The 22,784-nt window shown below is 41.1% G+C and overlaps 1 protein-coding gene across 1 annotated transcript in view; it reads left to right on the forward strand.

The window, feature by feature from the left end:
* NRXN3 (neurexin 3) overlaps positions 1-22,784 on the forward strand; it is a 1,496,747-nt gene that overhangs the window by 687,129 nt on the left and 786,834 nt on the right. The window contains exon 11 of the mRNA XM_053673404.1: positions 15,717-15,836. Coding sequence (XP_053529379.1) covers positions 15,717-15,836 — 120 coding nt within the window. The remainder of the gene's footprint in view (positions 1-15,716; positions 15,837-22,784) is intronic.

Consider the following 22,784-nt stretch of genomic DNA (forward strand, 5'->3'; position numbering starts at 1 on the left):
AACCACTTAAATATGTTTTTGTAAGTAATAACAACAGGTCATGGGAATCTGTTGGGCCAAGCTGTGTATTGACACTTGTCCTTCCAGTGATTCTAAGGGAACTGGGCCAGATCACAACTGCATGAACAGTAGCTAGGATTACGAATCAGCCAGAGCCTATGTAGCTTCAGACAGGATAATTGGATGTAATACGCACATAACCACATTTTCTCTCTATTTCCATGTTAGAGCATGTCAGTTGATTCAACATTCAAATTCACTATTCGAAGCTGCATATACATTTATATACACTTATATAAATGTCTGTTGAGTAATGACCTAGCTGGGCCTTGACCTAACCTTGGAAAAGGTAGGCACCATTTCTGGCCTTCTGGAGTTCACAGCCAGCAATACCTCAAAATAGATGAGAAATATAGAGGTGGCTCTAATAGGGAATCTAATAGGGAATCTAATTGGGAAACATGAGTTCCCATAGATGTCACAAGCAGGTCCCAGTCAATGTCTCTTCACTGAGCAGTCAAATACCCCACTATGAAAATGACCCCTCTCTCAGCAACATGATCCAAGCCTATGGGACTTACTTTCTTCATCTTGGGATCTCTCTGCTGCCTCAGCTACCCACCCCAATTCTTACCCAGTGCAAGTCCAACATGAATTCAAAGAAGCACCGCTGGTTCCTCTGCCAGATTGCTTTCCCCACTCCTGCTCCCGCAGGAGCAGCCCTGATCCCACACACCACTCACACATTCATCATTCACCCAGAAGGCAATTTAGTGTAAGAATGAGGGCTTGACACTCAGATAAACCCAGCTTTGGTTCGATTCACTAGCTCTTTGCCCTTGACCACGATGATCTAATGTCCCTGTTTCTTACTTTCATCATCTATAAAATGGGTTTACAATGCTATTACTTCACAGTAATGTCAGAATTAAATGTTAAGCCTCAATACAAAGGATAGCAGTTATTTCATTTCCATCATCTGTGCTGGTTTCCTGCAGCCCTTCACCCTACATTCTCTGGTCATACCTGGGACTGTCCTGTTACCCTCTCAATGAACAAGAGCCCTATTTCAATGCTTTACAAAAGAAGTGTGGAAAGGAAGCATCATTTAAAGTCTTGGAAAACCTGAGAGAGCTTGTGTCTAGTTCAGAGAATAGAGAAAGCTATGAGGTGGTGTTCTGGTTACAGAACACAATCGACTGATGTTTGTTGAAGGTAAAAAGGATGTCTGAGTACACAGTGCTGGGAGGAGCCAATACAGTGTCCATAGCTCTGGAGCCAATGTGTTCCTTGGTCCAAGAAGAGTTACCCCAGTGTGTCATGGGCCACAAAGCTCCTTCCTTCAAGCGTGGGACCACCATAAACACCCTTCAAAGCTCTCCTGGTTCCTCTCCTCAAGACCACAGCTAGCTTATCACCCACCAACAACAGTCTTCTTACTGACTCATCCCAGTCTTCCCTGGGACCTTCAGCAAACCTGTCTCTGTCTCTTAACTCTTCCTGTCTTCCTGCTGAGCCTCATCCCCAGTCATGGGAGCATCAACCAGCAACTCAGACCTGGAAAGCTTCAGGTATCCACTCATCAGACACAAATGGCTTAGAAAAAAAGGAGTAATATGCTCACTAAATTATACATATGAAATAACTTTTTTAAGTGTGGTCAGTACCTAAAAATCTATCATCTGTATCAGAATGGAGAATTCCCAGTAATGTGTTCAAAGGAACAAAAATGAGTATCTTGACAAGATGTCTTTAAAATAATCTCTTTCTCACATAGTTGGTGATAAGGGCATATTATTAAAAAAATGAAAATAGCTCTAAAGGATCTATAGCAATATTACTTTTCCAGCCACTGATACTGATCTAGAATTCTAATGTGATGACCAATAAAAATGTTTGTCTGGTGGAAAAGTTGATCCGTGTGGATGAAACACCGCTTTTGGAGTCACAGATGTGGGTTTCTATTTAATTTCTGCCACTTTCAACCTAACTGACCTCCTTCCTATTGCTTAAACTCTCTGAGACTCAGTTTTTTACTGTAAAATGAATAAGAAATGCAAACATTATACACTAGTAGATAACTATGACTAAGAGCGTTAAGTGGGATATAGAAAATAGTGTGCTTGGTCCATAACAGTGGCCTGTAAAGAGCAGTCTTTTAGTATTCCTTCATCCCAGTTTTTTCTCAAACAATAATATGGAGATGGAGGGAGGAGGGGAGGAAGAGGAGGAGGAGGAAGAGGAGGAGGAGGAGGAGGAAGAGAAGGAGAGAGGGTGGGAAGAGGGAGAGGGAGAAGGAGAGACAAACAGAGAGAGAGGGAGAGGGAGAGGGAAAGAGGAAGGAAACTTTAATGTAGGCCATCACTTGGCTTGCAGATGTCACGATCCAGTTTGGTTTCTGATGTGATGGCATCATTTGAAGGATATTTGCTATGATATACTCTTGAAATTTCAGTTTTCTTATGGGCCTTGAGTGTGGGTTTTATAATCACGTGCATGGTAGGAAGAAAAATATTTAACCTCATTATAATTGGTAGTGTTTCCTTAGTATGTGCTGGGAATTCATCACTATTAAAAGTTTTACACATATTACATTGAGTAGTACAAAAACTTGTGAAGGAGGCATTATTCTTGTCCTCTACTTACAGATGAAATATGGAGTTATAGTGAGTTAAAGAAATTGGTGGGAAAAGCTTTGATGTAGCCATATTTGATTTGTGTTCTATGAGTGCATATGGTTAAATTGATGAAATAACCAGGTGCAATTTGGTATAATTAAAGTAATCTATGTGTTATGAAAGGTGAGGTTATAAAAATTTATGCTTGGGTGGGGCCAAATACCACAGGTCTTTGTATGCTTTCATTGCACCTAGACACTTAGTGGCCTTTGGGGATTTTAAGTAGGAACTAACATGAAGAACTTTCTGTTGAAGCATAATAATTCTGACCAAGCATGAAAAATTGGTAGGAAGATCATGAACACAATGACAGCAATACCTTAAGTGAAGGGGGGGGACCAGAGCCAGTGCAGCAAGGTGGGACCTAATGGAGAGAATACACTCTGGCAACCCCTAGGAGACAGAATTGTCCAGCTTGTCTGTGGTTTGTGTGCAGAAGGTGAGAGAGAAGGGAGTATCCAGGATGACATCCAGCTTCACACCTTGAGGAACTGAATGGTGACAACCTTAAGAAAGATTGTCTGGAGAAGAAAAAGTGTTGATAAAATAAAAGATGCTAGGAGATAGCCCAGAAAAGAATTAAAATAGGAAAATGGAGTTGAAGAGAGAAATACAGGTTGGCAAAAGACACAAAGTCTGGAATCCTGGGGTCTCAAGTTTTGATATTTTTACAGATGTTTTCCATCAAGTTTAAAATGTGAGAACCATTGACCCAGATTACTCTGTAACAGCTCTGAGAAACCTGAAAGTTAAAATGACAGGACTGTTCCAGGCACGTACATGGATCCCTCTGGGCGAGATGCACCATTTACCATCCTACACAGATCAGAAACAGAGTTTATTTCATGGAAGTAGGGAAAAACCCCATAATTTCATGCTTCTAACATACATTCTTCTAAATGCTTTTATATATTCTGTGTTCTGATAGCATTTTAAAGATAAAAATCTTAGGAGTCTTATTTTTCTAGGACAGAGATTTACTTCTGAGCAATTTGACAAATATTGAGATTTCTCTTACTCTGCTTTTCCTCTGATTCTTCTGTTTCCCTTTTCTCCCATTTTGTTTTGCTTTCTGTTTCTACTTTGCCTTTTTTATGCACCTAGAAATTAAAGGCATGTCCATTGTATACACTGATTTAGCAGCTTTATATTTTTCCCCATAGAGCATGTGTAGACTTTTTCACTGTGAGGATTAATCTTTGCATCTCTTAGCCATCCTGGGGTCATCCCTTGGCTAATGGAACCAGACTGCCCACATTGAAATCCCAGCAATTAGTACTTATGTGATCTTGGAAAATTAATGTTTTTTCTGCCTTGGTTTCCTCAAGTGTAAAGTGTGGATGTTAATAGGACCTATATATCAGTCAGCTGGGCTCAGTCGTGCAGCAGTGACAAATGCTTCCATGTGATCTTACTGACTTTAAAGGCCAAATCTTTATTTCCACTCTCATTACCATCCACTTCGGTTCGGCTGCAGCTCTGCTTTATGCCTCCTAGTGTAGCCACGTGATGGCTCTTTCTAAACCTTCTAAGTGTCCCAGGCCACTTCTGCTCATGATTCTTTGACTATGAAGCTAGCCACACAAAATGCTGACCTAAAGGGACAGAATATATAATTTTTCAGAAGGGATGAACTTATCAAAAGGAAAAAAAGCTGATAGAAAGGGGCAGTAAATATTTTAAAAAAATAATGCAGTCAACCACAGCAACCTACAAGATTGATGTATTAAATTTGTTAATATAGGTAAGACACTCAGAATGGCGTCTTGTCACTGGAGTCTGAGAAGTAAAATATATGTATTAGCTATTACTTCCAGAGTCTGATACAAGTATGAGAAGAAGTTTATTTGTTCACTCTTCAATTTTGAGATTCCACTGTGCATGCCAAGCACAGTGCTATGTGGAGCTGGGAAGTCTATAAAAATGAGGGTCTTGGCCTCTGCCCTATGAGATCCGTATGATCCTGATGAAGAAATATGAAGAGAAAAGCATGGTTAATGTTTCAGATATTCAGGTAGAGTAAGTACTCTACTAGCAGGGTACCTCATGCACCCCTCTGTGTGCATTTTTTTCCATACAATTGGTTCTTATTTTTTATCCCTCCCAGTAGATTACGAAGTCTTTGATTATACTATACGTGTCTTTTCATCTTTGTATCTCCAGAAACATCCATGGTGCCTTAAGGAAGTCACTGAACTTTCCAGTTAAGCTCACCTTCCTTTATACAACTGGAATTGGGTGGTGATTTCACCTATTTGGTAGCAACAGTTTCCTTCTGCTTGATGTCCTCAGGAAATCAGGAGTTGAGGGTGCATGGATAAGGCAGTGAACAACCTGAAGCTGTGCCAAAATCATTGCACAAAGGTATAAATGCAGCATATTAAGGTTACTGTTTGCCAAGGTAGCCACTTCACATGCCATAACCAAGGCCTCATTTGATGCATTGGGGACAGTTGCATTTAAGTCTTACTTAAGGGGAGACAAATACATTTGAATTAAAATGCACTTGATCTATTTTTGTTGATGCTCTGGTTTCATTTTTTTCCTCTATGTGCTTGTTTTGCAAGGTTTATTTTAGTGGGTACCATAAAGAGATATTTCTAGTGAGATGAAGAGCTTTAATTTCTCATGTTTGAAACCTACATACATATTATTTTAAGAGGGAGAAGTAGCATCATCTTAGGGAAGTGGGACCAGAATAGGGTGCTCATTCTGCTAATCCATCTTTCTGGGTCTCCCAGTTGCATAAGCCAGATGTTAAGAGGGTAAGAGGTCCACTCAGGTGATGGGGACCATTCTGTGTCAACTGCCTCAGTGCACAGTGCTTTATCAGCTGATGCCATCAATGTCATAAGCCAATAGACCTTGTAATTGTCATTCCAAGGAAACAGGCTGAAATATCACTCCTTTGCCATTCTTACTTTAGATTTAGTATTTTCTATTTTGGGAAGGAGGTGCTGGAAACATGGGGATTTATATAGAAGTGCATTTTCACAGAACTCTTTGTCTTGGAGTACATTTTATATTTGGTTTTAGAGATAGAGGAAGGGAGGGAGAAAGAGAGAGAGGGAAACATTGATGTGAGAGAGAATCATCGATTGGCTGCCTCCTGTATGCACCCCAACTCGGGACTGAACCCACAACCCAGAAGTGTACCATGACCGAGAATCAAACTGGTAGCCCTTCACTTTGTGGAATGATGCTCAACCCTCTGATCCACACTGGCTGGGCCTGGCCTGTCCTGGGTTACTTTTAAAACCATATCATTATACGTAAGATAAAGCCCTTGATCTGGGATATGGTAATTATTTAAAAATGTGGAACCTGAAAGGACTTTGGGTGTGGAAACCCTATCTCACAGATTTTGTATGGCATAGACCTGAGCTCATTAAGAATGATGGTGACTCCCCTTTTTTAAAAGCCCTCCATGGTCCTTGTGGGTCGTCATGGGGCCTGATGGTGGTGAGTCTGGTGATTGCCCCCGGAGACTTATGCCAATTCCTCACAACCTCAAGAGCTTGGTTAATAGTAGGTAATTTACAGCAATAAATGCTAAGTTTGCCTCTTAGTGGTGACAGGAGATCACAGTTCTCTGGACTCTTTGGACATCATGGAGTTCAGCAGCTAGAGGCAGTGGGAAGAACTCTCCTTGTGGCATTAGGAAGCCTGGATTCTTGATTTAATTTCATTATTTAATAGCCTGATGACCTTGGGAAAGTCACCTAACTCTTCTGGATCTCATCATAGGCCATTGGTATTCCCACGTTATAGGATGTCATCCTGGATACTCCCTTCTCTCTCACCTTCTGCATCCAAACCACAGACAAGCTGGACAATTCTGTCTCCTAGGGGTTGCCAGAGTGTATTCTCTCCATTAGGTCCCACCTTGCTGCACTGGCTCTGGTCTCCCCACCCCCACTATTTGAGTTATGAGGGAGGAGATGATCAAGTGCCGTGTGTCATTTTGGTCTGAGTTCCCCTGGGAAGAGAGTTTGAGACAGGGACTGGGATCAGGTGGTTTATTTTGAGAGATCCTTCAAAGTGAAAGTGAAGGTGCAGAAGGAATGAGCAGTGAAGCAAGAACAGCAATGTGAGTGTCCATCATCAGGGTTTCTGCTGTGAGTCATGTGGACCTGGGGGAGGTGGAGGGTGTTGTAATGAAAGCCTCCAAGAATTGTCCACTCAGATGACAGGATATTGGGGCATTATCAGTGAGCTCCATCCTTTCCATTGTTTGATAGTGCCCCTCTTCTCTTCCTCAATTCTTGCTTGCTCTTGATGTAGGCAAGAAAGGCACACCTGACTTCAGAGAAGATCCAAGAGCTGACCTTGCTTAAGGTGGGGACTACTGGGCTGTGTGAGCTTATGATAGCTGTCTGCTGACCCCATGGCTGAAGTCTGAGGTCAGCTGAGAGGGTCTGATGCAGTATGTAAAAGTGTCTTCTACAAGTGCAGACAAGTGTGCTGATTTACCTTCCACTTTTATTTCCAATATAAACCCTTACCTTCTTTTGGCTTTAGTAGTATGTCCTATATATGTTAGGACTTGACTTTAGTTTTGCAAATACAGTTAAAAAAAGTAAAATCAGATCATACTTTTCATTACCATCCTCCAGCCCTGAAATGAGATTTTCTCTTTCACATGCAGCAGTATTCTCCTATTCCCTCCATGTCTTTACCTGGCCTCACACTATTCCTCCTCAAATGTCTAGACAGGGACAACCCAGGGGCATAACCATGACAGAGCTGTGAGAACAAACAGTGGAGCAGTTTGGCAGACAGACAGACTGGGCCCTGGGTCCCATAGCTCCATGACCTTGACAGGTGTGGAGTGTTGCTGTGCCTCTGTTTGGAAAGCTGGGCTGAACTATGCCAGCTTCACACAGAACTAAACGAGATCACATATGTAGGGCAACTGGCACCTCTTTATAAATGTGACTTTCATTTTCATAGCACTTTCTCAGAAAGCCATATTATTTTCTGGCTTGGAAAAATATGTTTAAAACTAAGAGTAGTGTCTTTATTTTTATTTGTAGCTGCTTCCCGGTGTCTTTTAGCTCTGAACTGGATTAGGAATTTGCTTCTAATTCACTCCTCTGTCAACTTGCAGTGTGTAGATCACTTCTGTTCTCCTTTTCTTTCTCCACCCTCAATAAATATACATTGCTATTGATTTTTTATCCAGTTCTATTTATTACTTATTAGTTCAAGGATATGTATTCATTGCCCTACAGAATTCCTTCCCAAATTGGTCCAACATATTTTATTTATAAAATACAGTTTTCCACTCTCTTTTGCTCCCCTTTTATTTCTTCTCTTTCCCTCAGCCTATTTACTAATATGTTACTGAATTCATTTAATTCTATTTATTCATTCACTAATGTGTTTTTCTCATTTGTTGGTGTAAGACCCTCTGCCTAGTTGTTAGGGATTACAAAGTACCATGTTCTTCTCCTTCAAAGGCCATAGAAATGGAGGCAAGGAATATTATAAAAACATCTGCGGGATGAGGGAAAGAGTGATAATTTCTGAAATACAGGTACAGCTGAGTTATTGGAGAGGCTCACACTTCCAGGCTGAGGAGGGAGGGATGGAGGTGGAGAAGTTCTGAAAATATATGAAAGAGAATTGATTAAAAATGTATAATACCCCTCTTAATTCCTATTTAAAGCAAGGTATTATTAGGATTAATTAATTAGATCTCTTAATTCATAATTGGCCATTTTTCTTCTGCATTCTACTGTAAAAGGGTCAATTTACCAGGAAACAGACTTAAATTGGAAATTTATTAAGAGGAGCCAGCTTTAGTGCATACCCTGGTTAAAATCTCCTTAGCTCAATCTCTGTCAGCTTCCAAATCTGTGTCTTCAGTGCTGAACAGGAAGATCACATAGTCAGGAAGACCCTATGGCACAACAAGATTTAAAATCTTCAGAGACAGACTAGTTTGTACTAATTATATCATGACAGTGGTGGGAAAAGTACTTGTAAGTTTTAAAATGTTTTATGCAATGGTAGAATCAATATTCACAGAAGCATCTTTCTGTCTATCTCCGAGCAAATTGCCCTCATCTCCTGGAAAGTGGCTTCATGGAGGGAGATTATCTTGAGATTCTCCTGAGCTCACCACTCTTAAGCAATGCGGTAAATTTATGACTTAAGGTAGAGATTTGGCAGGAAATTGGGGGCAAGCTTCTTTCCCATCTTCTGTGGAGTCATTTGTTCCTTTGGAGAGATATCTGTCCCAGATTCATTCCATTTCAAAATTGAGGTGCTCTGATCTCCCAGCAGGGAGGAACGGGTTCATTTTACACAGTGATCACAATTTAGAGGTCCTATCAATTGTGCTGCCAGGGTTTGCTCCATAATGTTAGGGGTACTCCTTGTTCCAGTCCTAAGGCATAGACAAGGGCATGTAACTGAAACCATGCAGGAAAAAAAGAAAAAAGGGGGGGGGTAGGAAGGAAGGGAGGAAGGGAGGGAGGAAGAAAGGCAAGAGAGAAGGACAACAGGAATCCAGAAACCTTGTGTCATTAGTAGGCAGTGGCGGCCTAAGGTGCAAATTAACACTGTGCTAAGAAACTCATGCAAGCAGTGAATTTTGATTCACACTTCTGAGCAGTAGGAAGATGCTCGGCAGTGGTGCTGAGTGTGACTGCTATAAGGTAGGAAAGACTCAAATCACAGAGTCGGCTCCCCTGACTCATAAGATCAAAGTTGTACTTCGTCTAGAATCTTTCCCATTTCAGCTGAGGGTGCCTCTACCCACCCAGGTTCTCTAACCAAACCTGAAAATCTCCACTGGTTCCTCTCTTTCCTGCTCCCACTCCCACTCCCACTCTACCTCCCCAACCGATCTCATGTTCTGCTGACCCCACCTCTAAAATACAGGGTCTGTCTCAGATAATGCCCCTTTTGTATTACAAAATCATAACAATGTAATTCTGTAGCATAATAATATCACACTCTAGCACACCATATGCCATTTTAGGTGAAATGTTCCAATTAAAACTATAAACTATTACATCCACATTATTATCCTGCCCACTACACTGACACAGGCACTACTTCTTGTGCACCCTGTACATCCCCAATCTTACCCTTCCATTTCCGCTGCCACCCCCTTGTCCAAGTCACTTTCCTGCCTCTATTTGTGACCCAGAACATGTCCTTGTTTTCATGATTGACTTTTTTTTTAATTTAATGCATTCATAACAACCACAATAAATTTTAAAACTTAAGCTAAACCATAGATCCCCTTGCTCACAACCCAGTGGCTTCCGGTTGCATTCAGAACAGCTTTCAGGTTCTGTACCCTGTTGTCAGGGCCTCTTGTGATCCGGCCTCTGCCTCCTGCCCCTCCTTCTCTCCTACCACAGTCCCTCCCCCTGGCTCCAGAGGTGGCAGGCTTCTTGTTATGCTTCTACCATGCCAGCCTCATTCTGGGCTTCTGCTCTTGTTCTTCCCCTTGCCTTGGTTATTTGCATGCTTGGCTCCTTCTCAAATGTACTTCCTCAGAGAAGCCTCCTCTGACCGCCTCACTTAATAGCTCTCTATTCAACCAGATACTCAGCACAAGAATAGAGAAGTCCCCTCTGAGAGGCCTTTCTGGAATATTCTGTAAAGTAGCCAATCCTCTAATCCCTATATCAGTTAGTTTTCATTGGGTTACCCTATTGTATTTTCTTGATAGAAATCAAGTCTACCTGAAATTGTCTCATGTTCTTTAATTGGTGTGTTGCCTTTTTTCTTCTCCCATCTCAAACCAGACTAAGCTGAGTAGGGGCAGGGCCCTTGTCTTCATCTTCTGTGCTAGAATGGTGCCTGGTCCCATTCCAATGCTCCACTGACATTTGATAAAAAGGTGACTAGATCTCTCTGTGATACACTGCCAGAGGTTCGGGACAGTACTCAGTAACACCTGGAAGGGCAGAGTAGAGGGGGAACCACAGGGAAAAGGACCACCCATAGGTGAACATGTTCTGTGTGGCAGGCTCCATGGTACATTTAATTATTCAAATCCGATAAATGTTGGTGGTGTTTTCAGTGGGGTCCCCGGTAGAGTGTGCTTGCTCAGGTTGAGTAACTGGGTCACCTGTCTTTCTCACATGCCTCAGTGGGAGGCGTTCTAGTAGAAGGCTTCTAGAAAGCTTCCTGTGCATTTCACATCCATTGTCGGAAGTATGCCAGCTCTTCTCGAGACTTGAGAACTCCAGTGAGAACAAAATGATTTTTTTGAAATGTTTTGTCAAAGTGTTTTTTTTAAGTAAATATGATTTAAAAGTTTTTCAAAGAAAATGGATGTTTTTGCAAAAATGTTTACAAAAACAAAACCAAATACCTGTACCTCTCTGTTGAGTTGTCAACCCAAAGAAAACCAGAACCTGAACTATTTTGGACAGAAAATAAAATGCTTCTTTCCCATTTCCCTGTCATCCTCCTTGCTCTTTGGTCCCATTCGTTTTCCTCTTCATACCTACTTTTACTTGCCTAACCTCTTCTTTTTGGGTAAGAAGAATGATAAAATAAAAGGGGCTATAGACTTAGTCAAATGTTCATTGCAGTTCAACTAGCCTAACCTGAGGTGCTGGTGAAAATGAAGGTAAGTCTCTCTTTTTAAATAATTTCTGTGTTTTTTAAAACCTATCACAGACATTTGCTGTATTTACTTACCCTATCATTTAGATGTATAATCACTGTACCTTTCTAACGGAGAAAATTTCATATTCTTTCATGCATTGCAGAAATTGTGATTTGTGTGAAATACATAGTTTGAAGGGAAATCAAATTATTGTTCCTTTTTCTTCTTTCACCAATAGAAAAATGTTCAGGTAAAGCAAAGTCATATAGTACAGGTATTGCCCCCTTCTTACCTGTCCCCCATACCCCAAGCAAAAAAGTTTCCAGATGTTACACCTCCACTTTTGGAAACCACATTTTGTGGCACATGAAAGGAATTTCTACTTCCTGTATATGAGCAAAACCTTCTAGGTTAGTTGCTTTGGTCAGGTCTTTGGAATATATTGACAAATGTATATAGGGGGTATCTTGTAGTTTTATTGGTTATATTGCTCCTGGGGGGAATAGCAAATTCATGTAATATGATCAGTCTGCTAAAAAATAGGTTTAAAATGATTGAAATCCAAAGTCCACCTTGTAAAGGTGTGCACCTTTAATAGTGCTCAAATATAGATTTTCCCCACACACTCCCATGCCCTCTCTGATGAAACAGGGAACAACCTGCTAATGTCTGAGTGTGCTCTTCCTCCAAGCAATCAGCAATGATTTCTTTCTCCAAGAGTGCTTTCTTGCCTAATTTTTCATTTAGATTTTAATATTAGTTCTGACTTCTTGAAGAAATAGGTCTTTGTATGGTTACTGTAGGATAGGTCAAGAAGACAGGATGCCTCATCCTCTATCCCCTCTTCATCTGTGAACTAGAGATCATCTGTGAGACAGACCTTAAGTAAAAGATGAGATAAGTGAGTTTGCAGGGAGACTATATCAACAGTGGGCATTTGGTTGGCCTCCCCCAAAGGATCCGTGAGAGGCTCTTTGCTCTCTAGTGATGAACAACTCAACACTTCTACAGACTTCCACATCCTGGAAATCTTCCACTGTGATTTTGCTTCTTTACTGCATTTGTGGGTGTTATTACCTGGGAAATTAATCTACAGGGTGTCAGATAGCTTACTAGTTTTATGTATTTAGATCAAACATTGAGGATCTAAGCAGCCTGAAGGAAAATCAAAGAGTTTTTTGTGATCAATATTTACTACTTAAACTATAAAAGGAGGGAACAGGCATTTATTACATGCATCCAACATGCACCTCATTACAGATCATGCTTCTTCGAGCTCCTAAAAAAAAAAAAGACAATGCAGGACAATTGATGGCATTGAGTTGTGTTGTTGTTGCTTTGAATTCCCACCTGTTCCCTTTGAAATTCCAACTTCAGTTGTTTCTCCTTCTTATCTGGACCATGCTTGACTTGCAAGGAAGAAATTTTTTATTCCTTGTTTTACTGATGCTGCTTCCCTGGCTTTGTGCTTGAATCTGCCAGAAAATTCTTTCTCTGGATTACATCTTTTTGCTTTTAAAACCCAATGGTTTGTATGTTTCACCATGCAACTTGGGTCTGCTCACACATCACTTTATCAGTCTGGTTTTGTGCGTGGGCTACATAACAGATTTGCTCTTCTCCTCTATTTGCCCATGTTTCCAGCTGAGTTTAAACATCGCTTTCCTTCTTGTGGGACGAATTGACCTTTTGACTCCACTAAAGATAAATGCCATGGACTCTCCACTGTGGGAGGCCAGTTTTCCAGAACCTCACTGATATTTCTGTATTTACTGCTTGAAATTTAATATTGAGTAATATTCATTTCCCTGATATTTTAGTGAGATGGCTATGAACCTTTCTTTTCTACTCTTAGAGTAAGAATGTTGGGGTTGGAAATATCTAATGTAACCAGGCAGTAGGTTATGAGAGGTCCCATTACTTTTCACATCCTAAAGTTGTAAAATCAGATGAGCAGTCAAGTATTTTTGTTTGAATCTAACTGTAATGCCCATTTCAAGGATGCCAAGAAGAGCTGAGGTACCTGCAAAATGTCAGCAGCATTTCAAGCCTACCACTCTGAGTGAAGCTTGCTTCACACCTTGGTGGCTACTGTGCTACTAATGCAGCAATACCCTAAACTGACTGTGTTTTTTAGTATTCCTCCCTCCCATCTTGTCTCCAATCGTAAACATTAAGTGATGTGCAAAAATTGCCTACAGAACAGATGGCCATCTATAGGAGAGCCTGCATTTGTAACAGTTTTGCCTCCATACCCAATATTTTCCACATCTTTCTTTACTTTCTTCTACCTTATTGAAACATTTGCATGTGGAATAAGGAGGATAAAAACATAAAAAAACAAAGGCAGATTTGTTTTTTTCTGAGAACATCTGTTCTTGTTTTGAAGTGCCCACGTGGTGTGGTCCATGTTTTCCCACTGCCCACACATTGGTTTTCGTAAAGGTGGCTGCTCTATTCCTGTTACACCTGGATTCAAGGTGATGGGAGGCAGTGCTACCTAGTTGGTTGAAATGTAAACAAAACCCTGTTCTCATTTGCACAGTTTAGATAATATGAAAATCAGGCATACTCCCAAACAGAAGCTAAGATTGAATATACAACAGATTGGTATAGAATTATTCTTCCAATGAATAGTGTGATTCATTGATCTCGTAGCACTATTACCCAACTTGGGGTGCATTTGTTTCGCTCCAGGTTTCTTCTCTGAATTCTCAGGATTCTTGTGAACTTGGCTTGCACTTCCAGGATAGGTACATTCTAGAAAAAATTAAGTACAAATCACCTTCTGAAAACATTGCAATAAAAAGAAACCTTTCCACTTTGAAAATCTATTTATTTCTCAAGAAGAAAATTCCCTAAAACTTCAACTGCTATTATAGCTTTTATAACCTGCACTTAATAGGAATACCAATTACTCAAAATTAAAGGGTACAATTTAAAATTACCTAGTTTAAAATATTTCTACCCAAGCATACTCTTTTTTAATCTTCTTCCCTACACAGTACATAATACCTTCAGTTTGGGGAACAGAGGAGCAGGGTTATGACTAGTAAAAGCTACATGGGGGTGGGGCAAGAGTAGGCTTATAGTTGTATAAATAATACAATAATTAATAAATAACATTAGAATAAATTGTGTTTTGTGTGCTCACTACTGTAAGCCTATTTTTGTCTCCCATGCCCTATATAATGACCTTAGATAAAAATATATAGAACCTTATTTGATGGTTTCCAAAGAAATAAAGACCTATGTAGACATCAGTTATTCAATGAGTACTCATTAAAGCACCTACTGTGTATCTGGCCCTGTGCTTCTACCTGTTGGAGCCAAGTGTGTACTCTTCTGAAATATTTCAAATGCATAATATACATAGTGGTGTATTGGTCAGGTAAATATTTCATCTTTTTAAAAAGTTATTTCCAGAGACAGGGATTTTTGTGTATTGATTGACTTCTTTCTGCCTGGGCTCAGCCATTCGTGAAGAGAAAACAAACTTGATCTAAGTTCTCTACTTCTATGGAGTCTTTCTTGTCTTTTAAATTGACATCTCAGTTCATTGGTGAGTGAAACATGACACTCTCTTCCTCATCACTAGCCACATTGTTTTAATGCCTCAGTCTCTGTCCTGCCAGATTTTGCCCTTAAATACCATAATTTCTTATTGCACCTAATTCTTTCTAGGGTGCACTTGAACATCATCTCAAGCATCTTGGGCATTGATCTTTTGAAATAATGTGGTTTATTCCTTTATTTGGTGGCACTGATCATTATTTTGACCCAAACATATTCAATTTTGGAATTTTATATTATTCCATATTTTAGGTCTTTGGATCTTTTTTGGAGTATGATGAACAATGAGATAATTCAGGGGGTCTCACATTCCCTTCAGGAGCATTGTTTATAATGGGTTTTAGACCTTGCTATTGTTATTGTTATTGTTATGCTGATGATGATTACTACTATGATTTGTATGATCACTGATAGGAAATGTCAAGTTAAGAGCATATATTACAGAGCTCTTTATTTATCCAATGGGTGGATACTCTCCAAAAGCCAGACTGGTGTATTATGACTAAATAGCCAAATGATTTTTTTAAACGTGTGGCGAATTTCTGTATCTGCAAGAAATTCATCTGAAATCTAAGACTTTGGGAAACAAAATAACAGCTGACTCCTGTTTCCTGTCAATGATCGCTTACTGCCGCTGGTACTTAAATCCTTGTATTTAGAGCTAAGGCAGGTCACTTGTTTTCTTTCACAACTTTGCCACTGTCCTTTGTTTGAGTGAGACTTTTGCATTTGGGTCAGTGGAGCTGGGTGGGTGTCGGGTGGGGGTGGGATGTGATTCCTGGCCTGCTACAGGGTCATGTGCACCAGTGTGGCTTTGACAACTCTGATGCCACGAGCTCCGCTTGTAGAATGATTCTAATTTTGCCACTTACCACCACCCTTAGGCAAAGGACCTGAGACCCTGTATGCGGGGCAGAAGCTCAACGACAATGAGTGGCACACCGTGCGGGTGGTGCGGAGAGGAAAGAGCCTTAAGTTAACAGTGGACGATGATGTGGCTGAGGGTGAGTACAGCTTGTGGGGAGTTTGTTTCTCATTGCTGGCAGAGTCCTCTCAGTCACTCAGTGCTCAGAGGGCTTTTACAAAACCTTTTATTTCACTTAACGAAAATCACAGGTCATGTTCTCTGTCACACGCTCAGGCACGGCTAAGCAGGTCTTCCTCCATGTTTTCAAAACCCCTCTCCTCCATCTGTATTAAAGCACTGACCGACGATTGTAATTATATATCAATGGGTCTCTTACCTTAGGATTAGAGTTTGTGCCTGAAGAGCAGATATAGGATTCAATAGATCCTTCGATGGTCCAATTATTCATAAAACACTTACCAGTCACACTCCCAAATACTAGTTCCTTCCCTCAGTGCATGAGGTGCTCCCTAGTAGAAGAAGATGGATAAACCAGAGATTCAGAAAATAATAGGTAAAAGTAACCACTTTGATCAGTGTGTGCTGCTTACAAGGTGCTGAATGATTAGTCATTTGTCTAGCCATTATTGATTGAGAACCTGCTCCGGACCAAGCACTGCTTTAGAGGGCACTGAGAATATGGTGGTGAACAAAACAAGGGTAAGTCTTTGTCCTGGTGGAATTTGTATTCTAGGAGGGTAGTGACTATAAAATTCATTCATTGTGAGATAGTGACTTCATAATGAATGAATCCACACATGTGTAAGGGACCTTCAGAGCCTCACACAAACAGTACGTATTTCTTGAGAGGCTGCTCTAAGTCAGCAGTGTGCTAAAGGATCATAAAATGTAAAGAGGAGGACAAGATATCACTGGTTTCCTCAATGACCCAATCTAGCAGATTAGATAGGACTCTGGTATTTGAAAATAAGACAGGGAACATGATGAGCTTCTAATTTGGGTGGGTAAGGTTATAACTGTCAATCAGAAGAGGAAGTTAGGGTTGGGGCTGGAGATAGCAGGAGTGGTTTAAGAAGGCTGATCTCCACACAGAATTTGAAGGGTGAGTGTAACCAATGAGGTCTAGGGAAAATAGAGGTGTCCTTCAAGTGCATCTTAATAAATCTGCACTCTTTCCTGTTCCATAGCTGTGTCCATCTGCTGTCTAGGATTCTTGTCCAAACGAGCAAAGAAAACTGGGGTAGCAGGGGGTGTTATGTGGAACACCGCATTAGGAGACCTGGGCTCTGATGTCAATTCTCCACAGGGTGTGGGAAAGTCACTTTCCCATTTCTGGGCTTTGTCAGATGAAGTCAGTGGCCTATGCCATTTCTGTGACTAGGACAGCCAGATTGGAATCAGGAGACCTGGGATTTAATACACTCATTGGCACTAAAATGCACCAAAGGCTTTATGCCTGTGGGATAGATACACTAATCTGCTTTTTACTCACTTCTTCATTGTTAACCTGGAAGTACTATTATTGCTTAGACCCTTTCCCAGATAAATTTCTGCATTATTGGTCTTATAATTTTATATTAACAACTTTGAGCTTTTTTTGGGGGGGTCTTCTGGAGTCAGTAACTGTAGTAGCATATCACATGTAGTAGCAGCGTGTGTGTAGAGAAGGGGGGTCTTGGGCGCAGGAAGAGATGAGGCATATATCCTCATGCTCTTGGCGTCCAGCAGTCCCTGGAGATGAAGTTAGCTCTCTTACACATATCAGCCCTTCTAATCTGTAATTCTGTAAGTTGCCTTCCAAGGTTAGTGTTCTTATTGTCATTTGGCATAAGGGGAACAGGAAACATAGAGGGAGTTGCATATGCAATGAAGCTCCCAATTCGTGTCTGTGTGATTTCCTCCAATCAAGCTGCTTGCTGGACTTGATAATCCCTCATATGAAAATGACTTGTTTTACAAAGTGGGGATGACATTATGGGATAGCTGTCAGTGAGGTGGGGAATACAAGGCAGTCGGTAGACTATGACACCCACTCTCCTCCCCCTGGAGATGAAGACAGAGCCACAACAATTGTACCAAACCTTCCAAATGTCCACAGACCTAACTTCTTAGTGGGAGGTAAGGTTACTGTCCTGTAGGCCTGAAGGTTAATTTAGCCTTATGTAATGAATGTAAGCAAAGACATGTAAAGATGGTTGGTGGTTTAGAACTCACAGCCAACCTTGGTTAGTTATTCAAGAACACCCCATGAGGTGTCGGTGCAGACAGAAGCCTGCAGCAGCAGCTCAGTCTCGGGAGCCTGGCTTACTCTGGAGTTAGCCCAGGAAAACCCAAAGTAATGCTATTTACAGCGTGTTTTGAATAGTAGCCACTAGATGGCGACCTCAGCCCAGTCTCTCCCTGTTAACAGTGAGTACCTTTTCTTTCCGTAAGAAATGACGTGCCATGATAGCTACATTCGTGAGGAGCCGCAGAACTAAGGGTACAGTAATTGGTATTACCTCCCTCAGTTATTATACTTTTACAGAAACTTTAGAGTAAAGGTAATTATAAAGTGTGCTTTCTCTTCCCAGTAATAATTTGAAAGCAGGACTAAACCATGGCGTATCCAAGCCATCCAGTAATTTGATATTTGGAATTAATCAAGCTCTTTCATTTTCCACCTTACCCCCTACTTTGCTGTTGATGGAAAAAACAGCCATGACGATAAAGAAATTTGGGAGAAGAAAAGAGTCATTTTGATTATGAGCTATAGCCTTGGATTGCTTTTTACAGTGATAAGGGGTTTGGGAATTTTAATTTTAGCTCACAGAAGTCATAAAATCAGGCAATGAAATGAAAATACCACTCAGTCCTCACATTATTAAGTAGTGTCTTATTGGCTTATTTAGTAATCCCTTTCATGCTGTTTAAGGTCCCCCAGGGTGTCAAATTTTCAGCTAGTTTGTAGAAATGATGCAAAGAATAGTTCAGATTCATAAGAAATCGAAAGCAATCAGATAAATATTCCTCAGCCTGGTGGCTTTTATTTATTATAATATAATATATTCCTGGAAATGTATTAATTTCAGCTGGCAGTTAATAAAGATTGGTTGATTGATTGAGCTAGAATTCTATTATCAAGAATAAATTAAGAGAATACCTCTCCTGGGTTATGCTTCTCAGGATTGGGGTCTAATGCCACATGAGCCACCCACACCACCCAGAGCTTCTGGCTGGTGCAAAACTTCACCCTTTCTGCTTGCTCCAGTCCGGGAAGACTTTTCCATCTTCCTCTTTCACCCCCCATGGCCCAGCAGTGAGGAGTCATTGTCCAAGTTTTCCAGGGAAAACTTGTTTCTCCTGTTAACAAAATATGTGAGATTGATTTAGAATATGTCAGGTTATACAACACGAAGTGGATTTCTTTATTTTAAGACTTCTTGGGAGCCTTTACTCTGCTAAAACATATCGCCAACCATAAATAATTAAGAATGCAGTGTATGCCAATGTATTTTGTCCCTGAACTTGTTTTTTTATTAAAGCATTTTATAGCACGTACACACAGAAAATACTGGTGCTGTGGAGAAAGGGGCGTGGGAAGCAGCGGAGGATCGTGGGCAAACCCTGCATCCTTTACAGAGACTTGAGACACCTTCCTTTTCTTAACTTCTCTCTTCGTGTCTGAGAGCCACTGGGAGGCCCAGTTGCCTCTACGAAGCTGTTTCCATGATTTCTTTGCTAAGGTTTTGGGGCTGGCTAGGAATCTTATGTGCAGAAATGGTGGTGATCCAAGCTTTGACATCCAAGCGGATGTCTGGAAGCAACCCCCTTCCTAGGTGTCAGGGCTGCTTGCTGTGCTTAGGGCCTCCTGCTATAGGTCATCCTGAGGAGGCGGGCAGTGGTCCCTACTCGGAGAGATCTTGTGCTCTAATGGGAGAGAGAAAACAGGGTGTGAAATAACCAGAAAATTCATATATGTCAGGGAAAGGACAAAGTGTGAATGCTGTGTAATTAGTGATAGTTCACAGTTTGAGCATTAGGCCCTGTTCACAGCGCCACCCACGTACTGACACGTTTGATCTTGACAGCATCACACCTATTTGGCAGAGGGGAAACTGAGGCATGGAAGAATGTGCTAACCCAGACAGTCTAGCCTCAGAGCCAACATGACATGCTCATCCATTGTAGGTTAATGTCTCATGGGAAGTTCCAGCTGGAACTTGGCCTGGTTTTCTGTGGTTTATGTTTTCAACAAACTGCATCCTTCTGAGGGCTGGTCTATAAACCGCTCACTGGCCATCAGTGAAACTTGACAGTGCAGGTGTGCAGAGGGGCACAGGCCACGCAGCAGTTCTGGGGGAGGTGCTGGATATACTGCCTGTGAGCTAGAGGGAATGACATGATTCTTGGCCACTGAGCAGTGTGAACTCATCACAGCAGCTTCTGTATCGACTTTTTACCAGTTAAACTCCACCTACAGCTTTCCTTGGGCAACAGTGTAAGGAACCAGTGAAGCCTTTTCTCCAAAGAGAGGGTAGTATACAAGTTAAGACATTAACTTTGGAATTAAACACACCAGAGTTCAATGTAGGGGTATACAATTTACCACCTCTGTGAACTTTGATCCTATTGCTTGACCTCTCTAAGCTAAGTGTCCACACCTCTAAAGCTAGACTGTGCTACTTCCCGGCAGTTTTATCTTCATCTGGACATTGATGGTGGTGACAAAGTGCCTAGCACAGTGCCTGGCTAGAGAATATTTGGTAGTCTCGGTTTTCCCTTGTTATCTTCCTCCCCAGTTACTCCTCTTTCCTCTGCAATTTGAAAGCAGCTGCTGTAAAGTATGTCCGTGTTCCACCCTTAAACGGAAGGGTTTTGGTCTACAGATGGCATTCAGAGAAGATAAATGAGAAGGTTCCTGGTATTAATACTGATTAGGTAGTATACAGATTTTTTAAAAGACTATTTATTTTTTTAGAGACAGAGGAAGGGAGGGAGAAAAAGAGGGAGAGAAACATTGATGCAAGAGAGAAACATCAATTGGTTGCTTCTTTCATGCACCCTGACTAGGGACTGAATCTGCAACCCAGGCATGTGCCCTGACTGGGAATCAACCCTGAGACCTTTGAGCGGGACGATGCCCAACCAACTGAGCCACACTGGTCGGGACCAACACCGAGTTTTGAAAACATTTAATGCTTAGTTTGGTTCACATTTGAAACTTTAATGATTAATCTCTTCAGTGCTTTCTCTGGGTGAAAGGACATGCACTTTGGGGAGCCCGCATCCAAAGCAAAGAGTTTCTTTAGCACATGGAGAAGTCCATTTCTGTTCTAATTTGGTTCCACATCGCCTTCTCCCCACTGTTCACCAGTTTTTAGTGGAAGCTGCTGTCGTCCCGAACCCTAAATTAGTCTCTGTCCCCGGGCTGGGCAGTCACATTCCATTGAGTTTACTTTCTACTATTTATCCAAGGCCTTCTTCAGTCTCTCTTCTATCTCAATCTTACATGATTTTTATGTATTTTTTTACACGACTTTCTTACCCTACAGGATTTTCTGGCTTTATGAAATTTATATTCTCGTGAGCAGAATTTCCTAACCCCTCAATTCTGGAGGTCAGTTCCTCCGTAACTTTTCTAAAAGCTCCCAGCTGACTTTAAGATGCACTCTGTAGGTTCCTTTTGGAACCCCAATTTTTCAGTGATCACCCCATTATTACTTATTGGCTGTCATTGCTGTTTTGTTTGATTGTTGTAAAATAAAACTTAGAACAACTACCAGCATCATCATGGATCAGCTCCTGTGTCCACCTGGAGATATGCTATGATTTTCCCTCCTCCCCCATCATTCTCCAGCTCCCGCCCCAGCCCTGATATGAACAGTGATGGCCAAATTGACCTTGGATATTTATTTCCATCATATCATTGTTTTAAAGCATATGAGTTTACATTAGGCTACTTTGCATTTTCATGACCTGTCCAGTTTTTAATACTGCGCAGTTTTATACGGTAATTCTTTCTCCTAGTTATTCAATTGTTAGCAGATTTATGTTGCATTTGATTTTTGGTCTATTAGAATTTTATATTTAGTTAACCAACATCATTATTTTATTTTTGCTTATATTAAGAGAATGATTTGTAACTAGTTGTCAAAATACCACACAGACGCTCATAAAATTCAAATCTGATTTTCGTGCATATGAGGGATTGTTTGAATTAGGTCTCGAGCATGCTCCCATAGAGATGAAATTAAACTTGAGCATCCGAGAGTTTGATCTGATGGAACTTTCCAGATATTGAAGTTAAAGGGACCCAAGAAAATATAACCCCCTCTTTGATGCCACCTGCATTCTACACCAATAGAGGAGAAAACGTAAGGCACGTAGAAATCAAACATGGTTTTTATTAATGATAACACTGATATTTAGAAATGTGGCCCACATCTACTGAACCTCAGAACTAGGTGAAATCGCCCACTGGAGCCCTAAATCAGGACTGGGGCAGTGTCTTCCACTGAAGAGGGGCTTGCTCCTCTAACATCCAGGCTAGGGGTGAGTGGGGGAGTTGGGGTATTTCCTGAAGGCAGCTTGCTCCCCTACAGGGAAACAGGAAGTGCCAGGGTCTGGGCTATGCACATAGCAAATTTTTCTTTGCAGATTAGCCTTAATCTTTCAGATGACGTCACTCCTTTTCCTCGGAAAGTTGTCAAAGTTTGGGGGGAGGGGCAAACTGATGCCAGGAGTGTCTTGCTGGTGGAGTTTCTTTCTTGTGAAAGATAACGGCAGGATAGGGCAGGCAGAGGGAATCCTCTTTCCCTTCCCTGTAAAATGCTGGAACATTAGGACATGACTGGTTAAATTTCAAGGACTCATCTGTGTCTGAATGCTGAGGGAGCCACCATCTACTCTGGCCATACTAATGATGTTTTCATTGACTTTATGGCTAAAATGTCCAGACTCTGTATCTTTTTCAAGCCTTCCTCATTATCGCTGCTCCAGTCTCTCACCACTTTCGGGTAAACTAGGTGAGGAAGGGTCAAATAGTTTGCATCAGCTGAAGGTCTTTCATTTACAAATGTTAGAAGCTCAACTCAGATGCTTC

This window comes from Artibeus jamaicensis, unplaced genomic scaffold (assembly GCF_021234435.1).
Source record: "Artibeus jamaicensis isolate MK-2021 breed Jamaican fruit bat unplaced genomic scaffold, CSHL_Jam_final contig_851, whole genome shotgun sequence".
Lineage (NCBI taxonomy): Eukaryota > Metazoa > Chordata > Mammalia > Chiroptera > Phyllostomidae > Artibeus > Artibeus jamaicensis.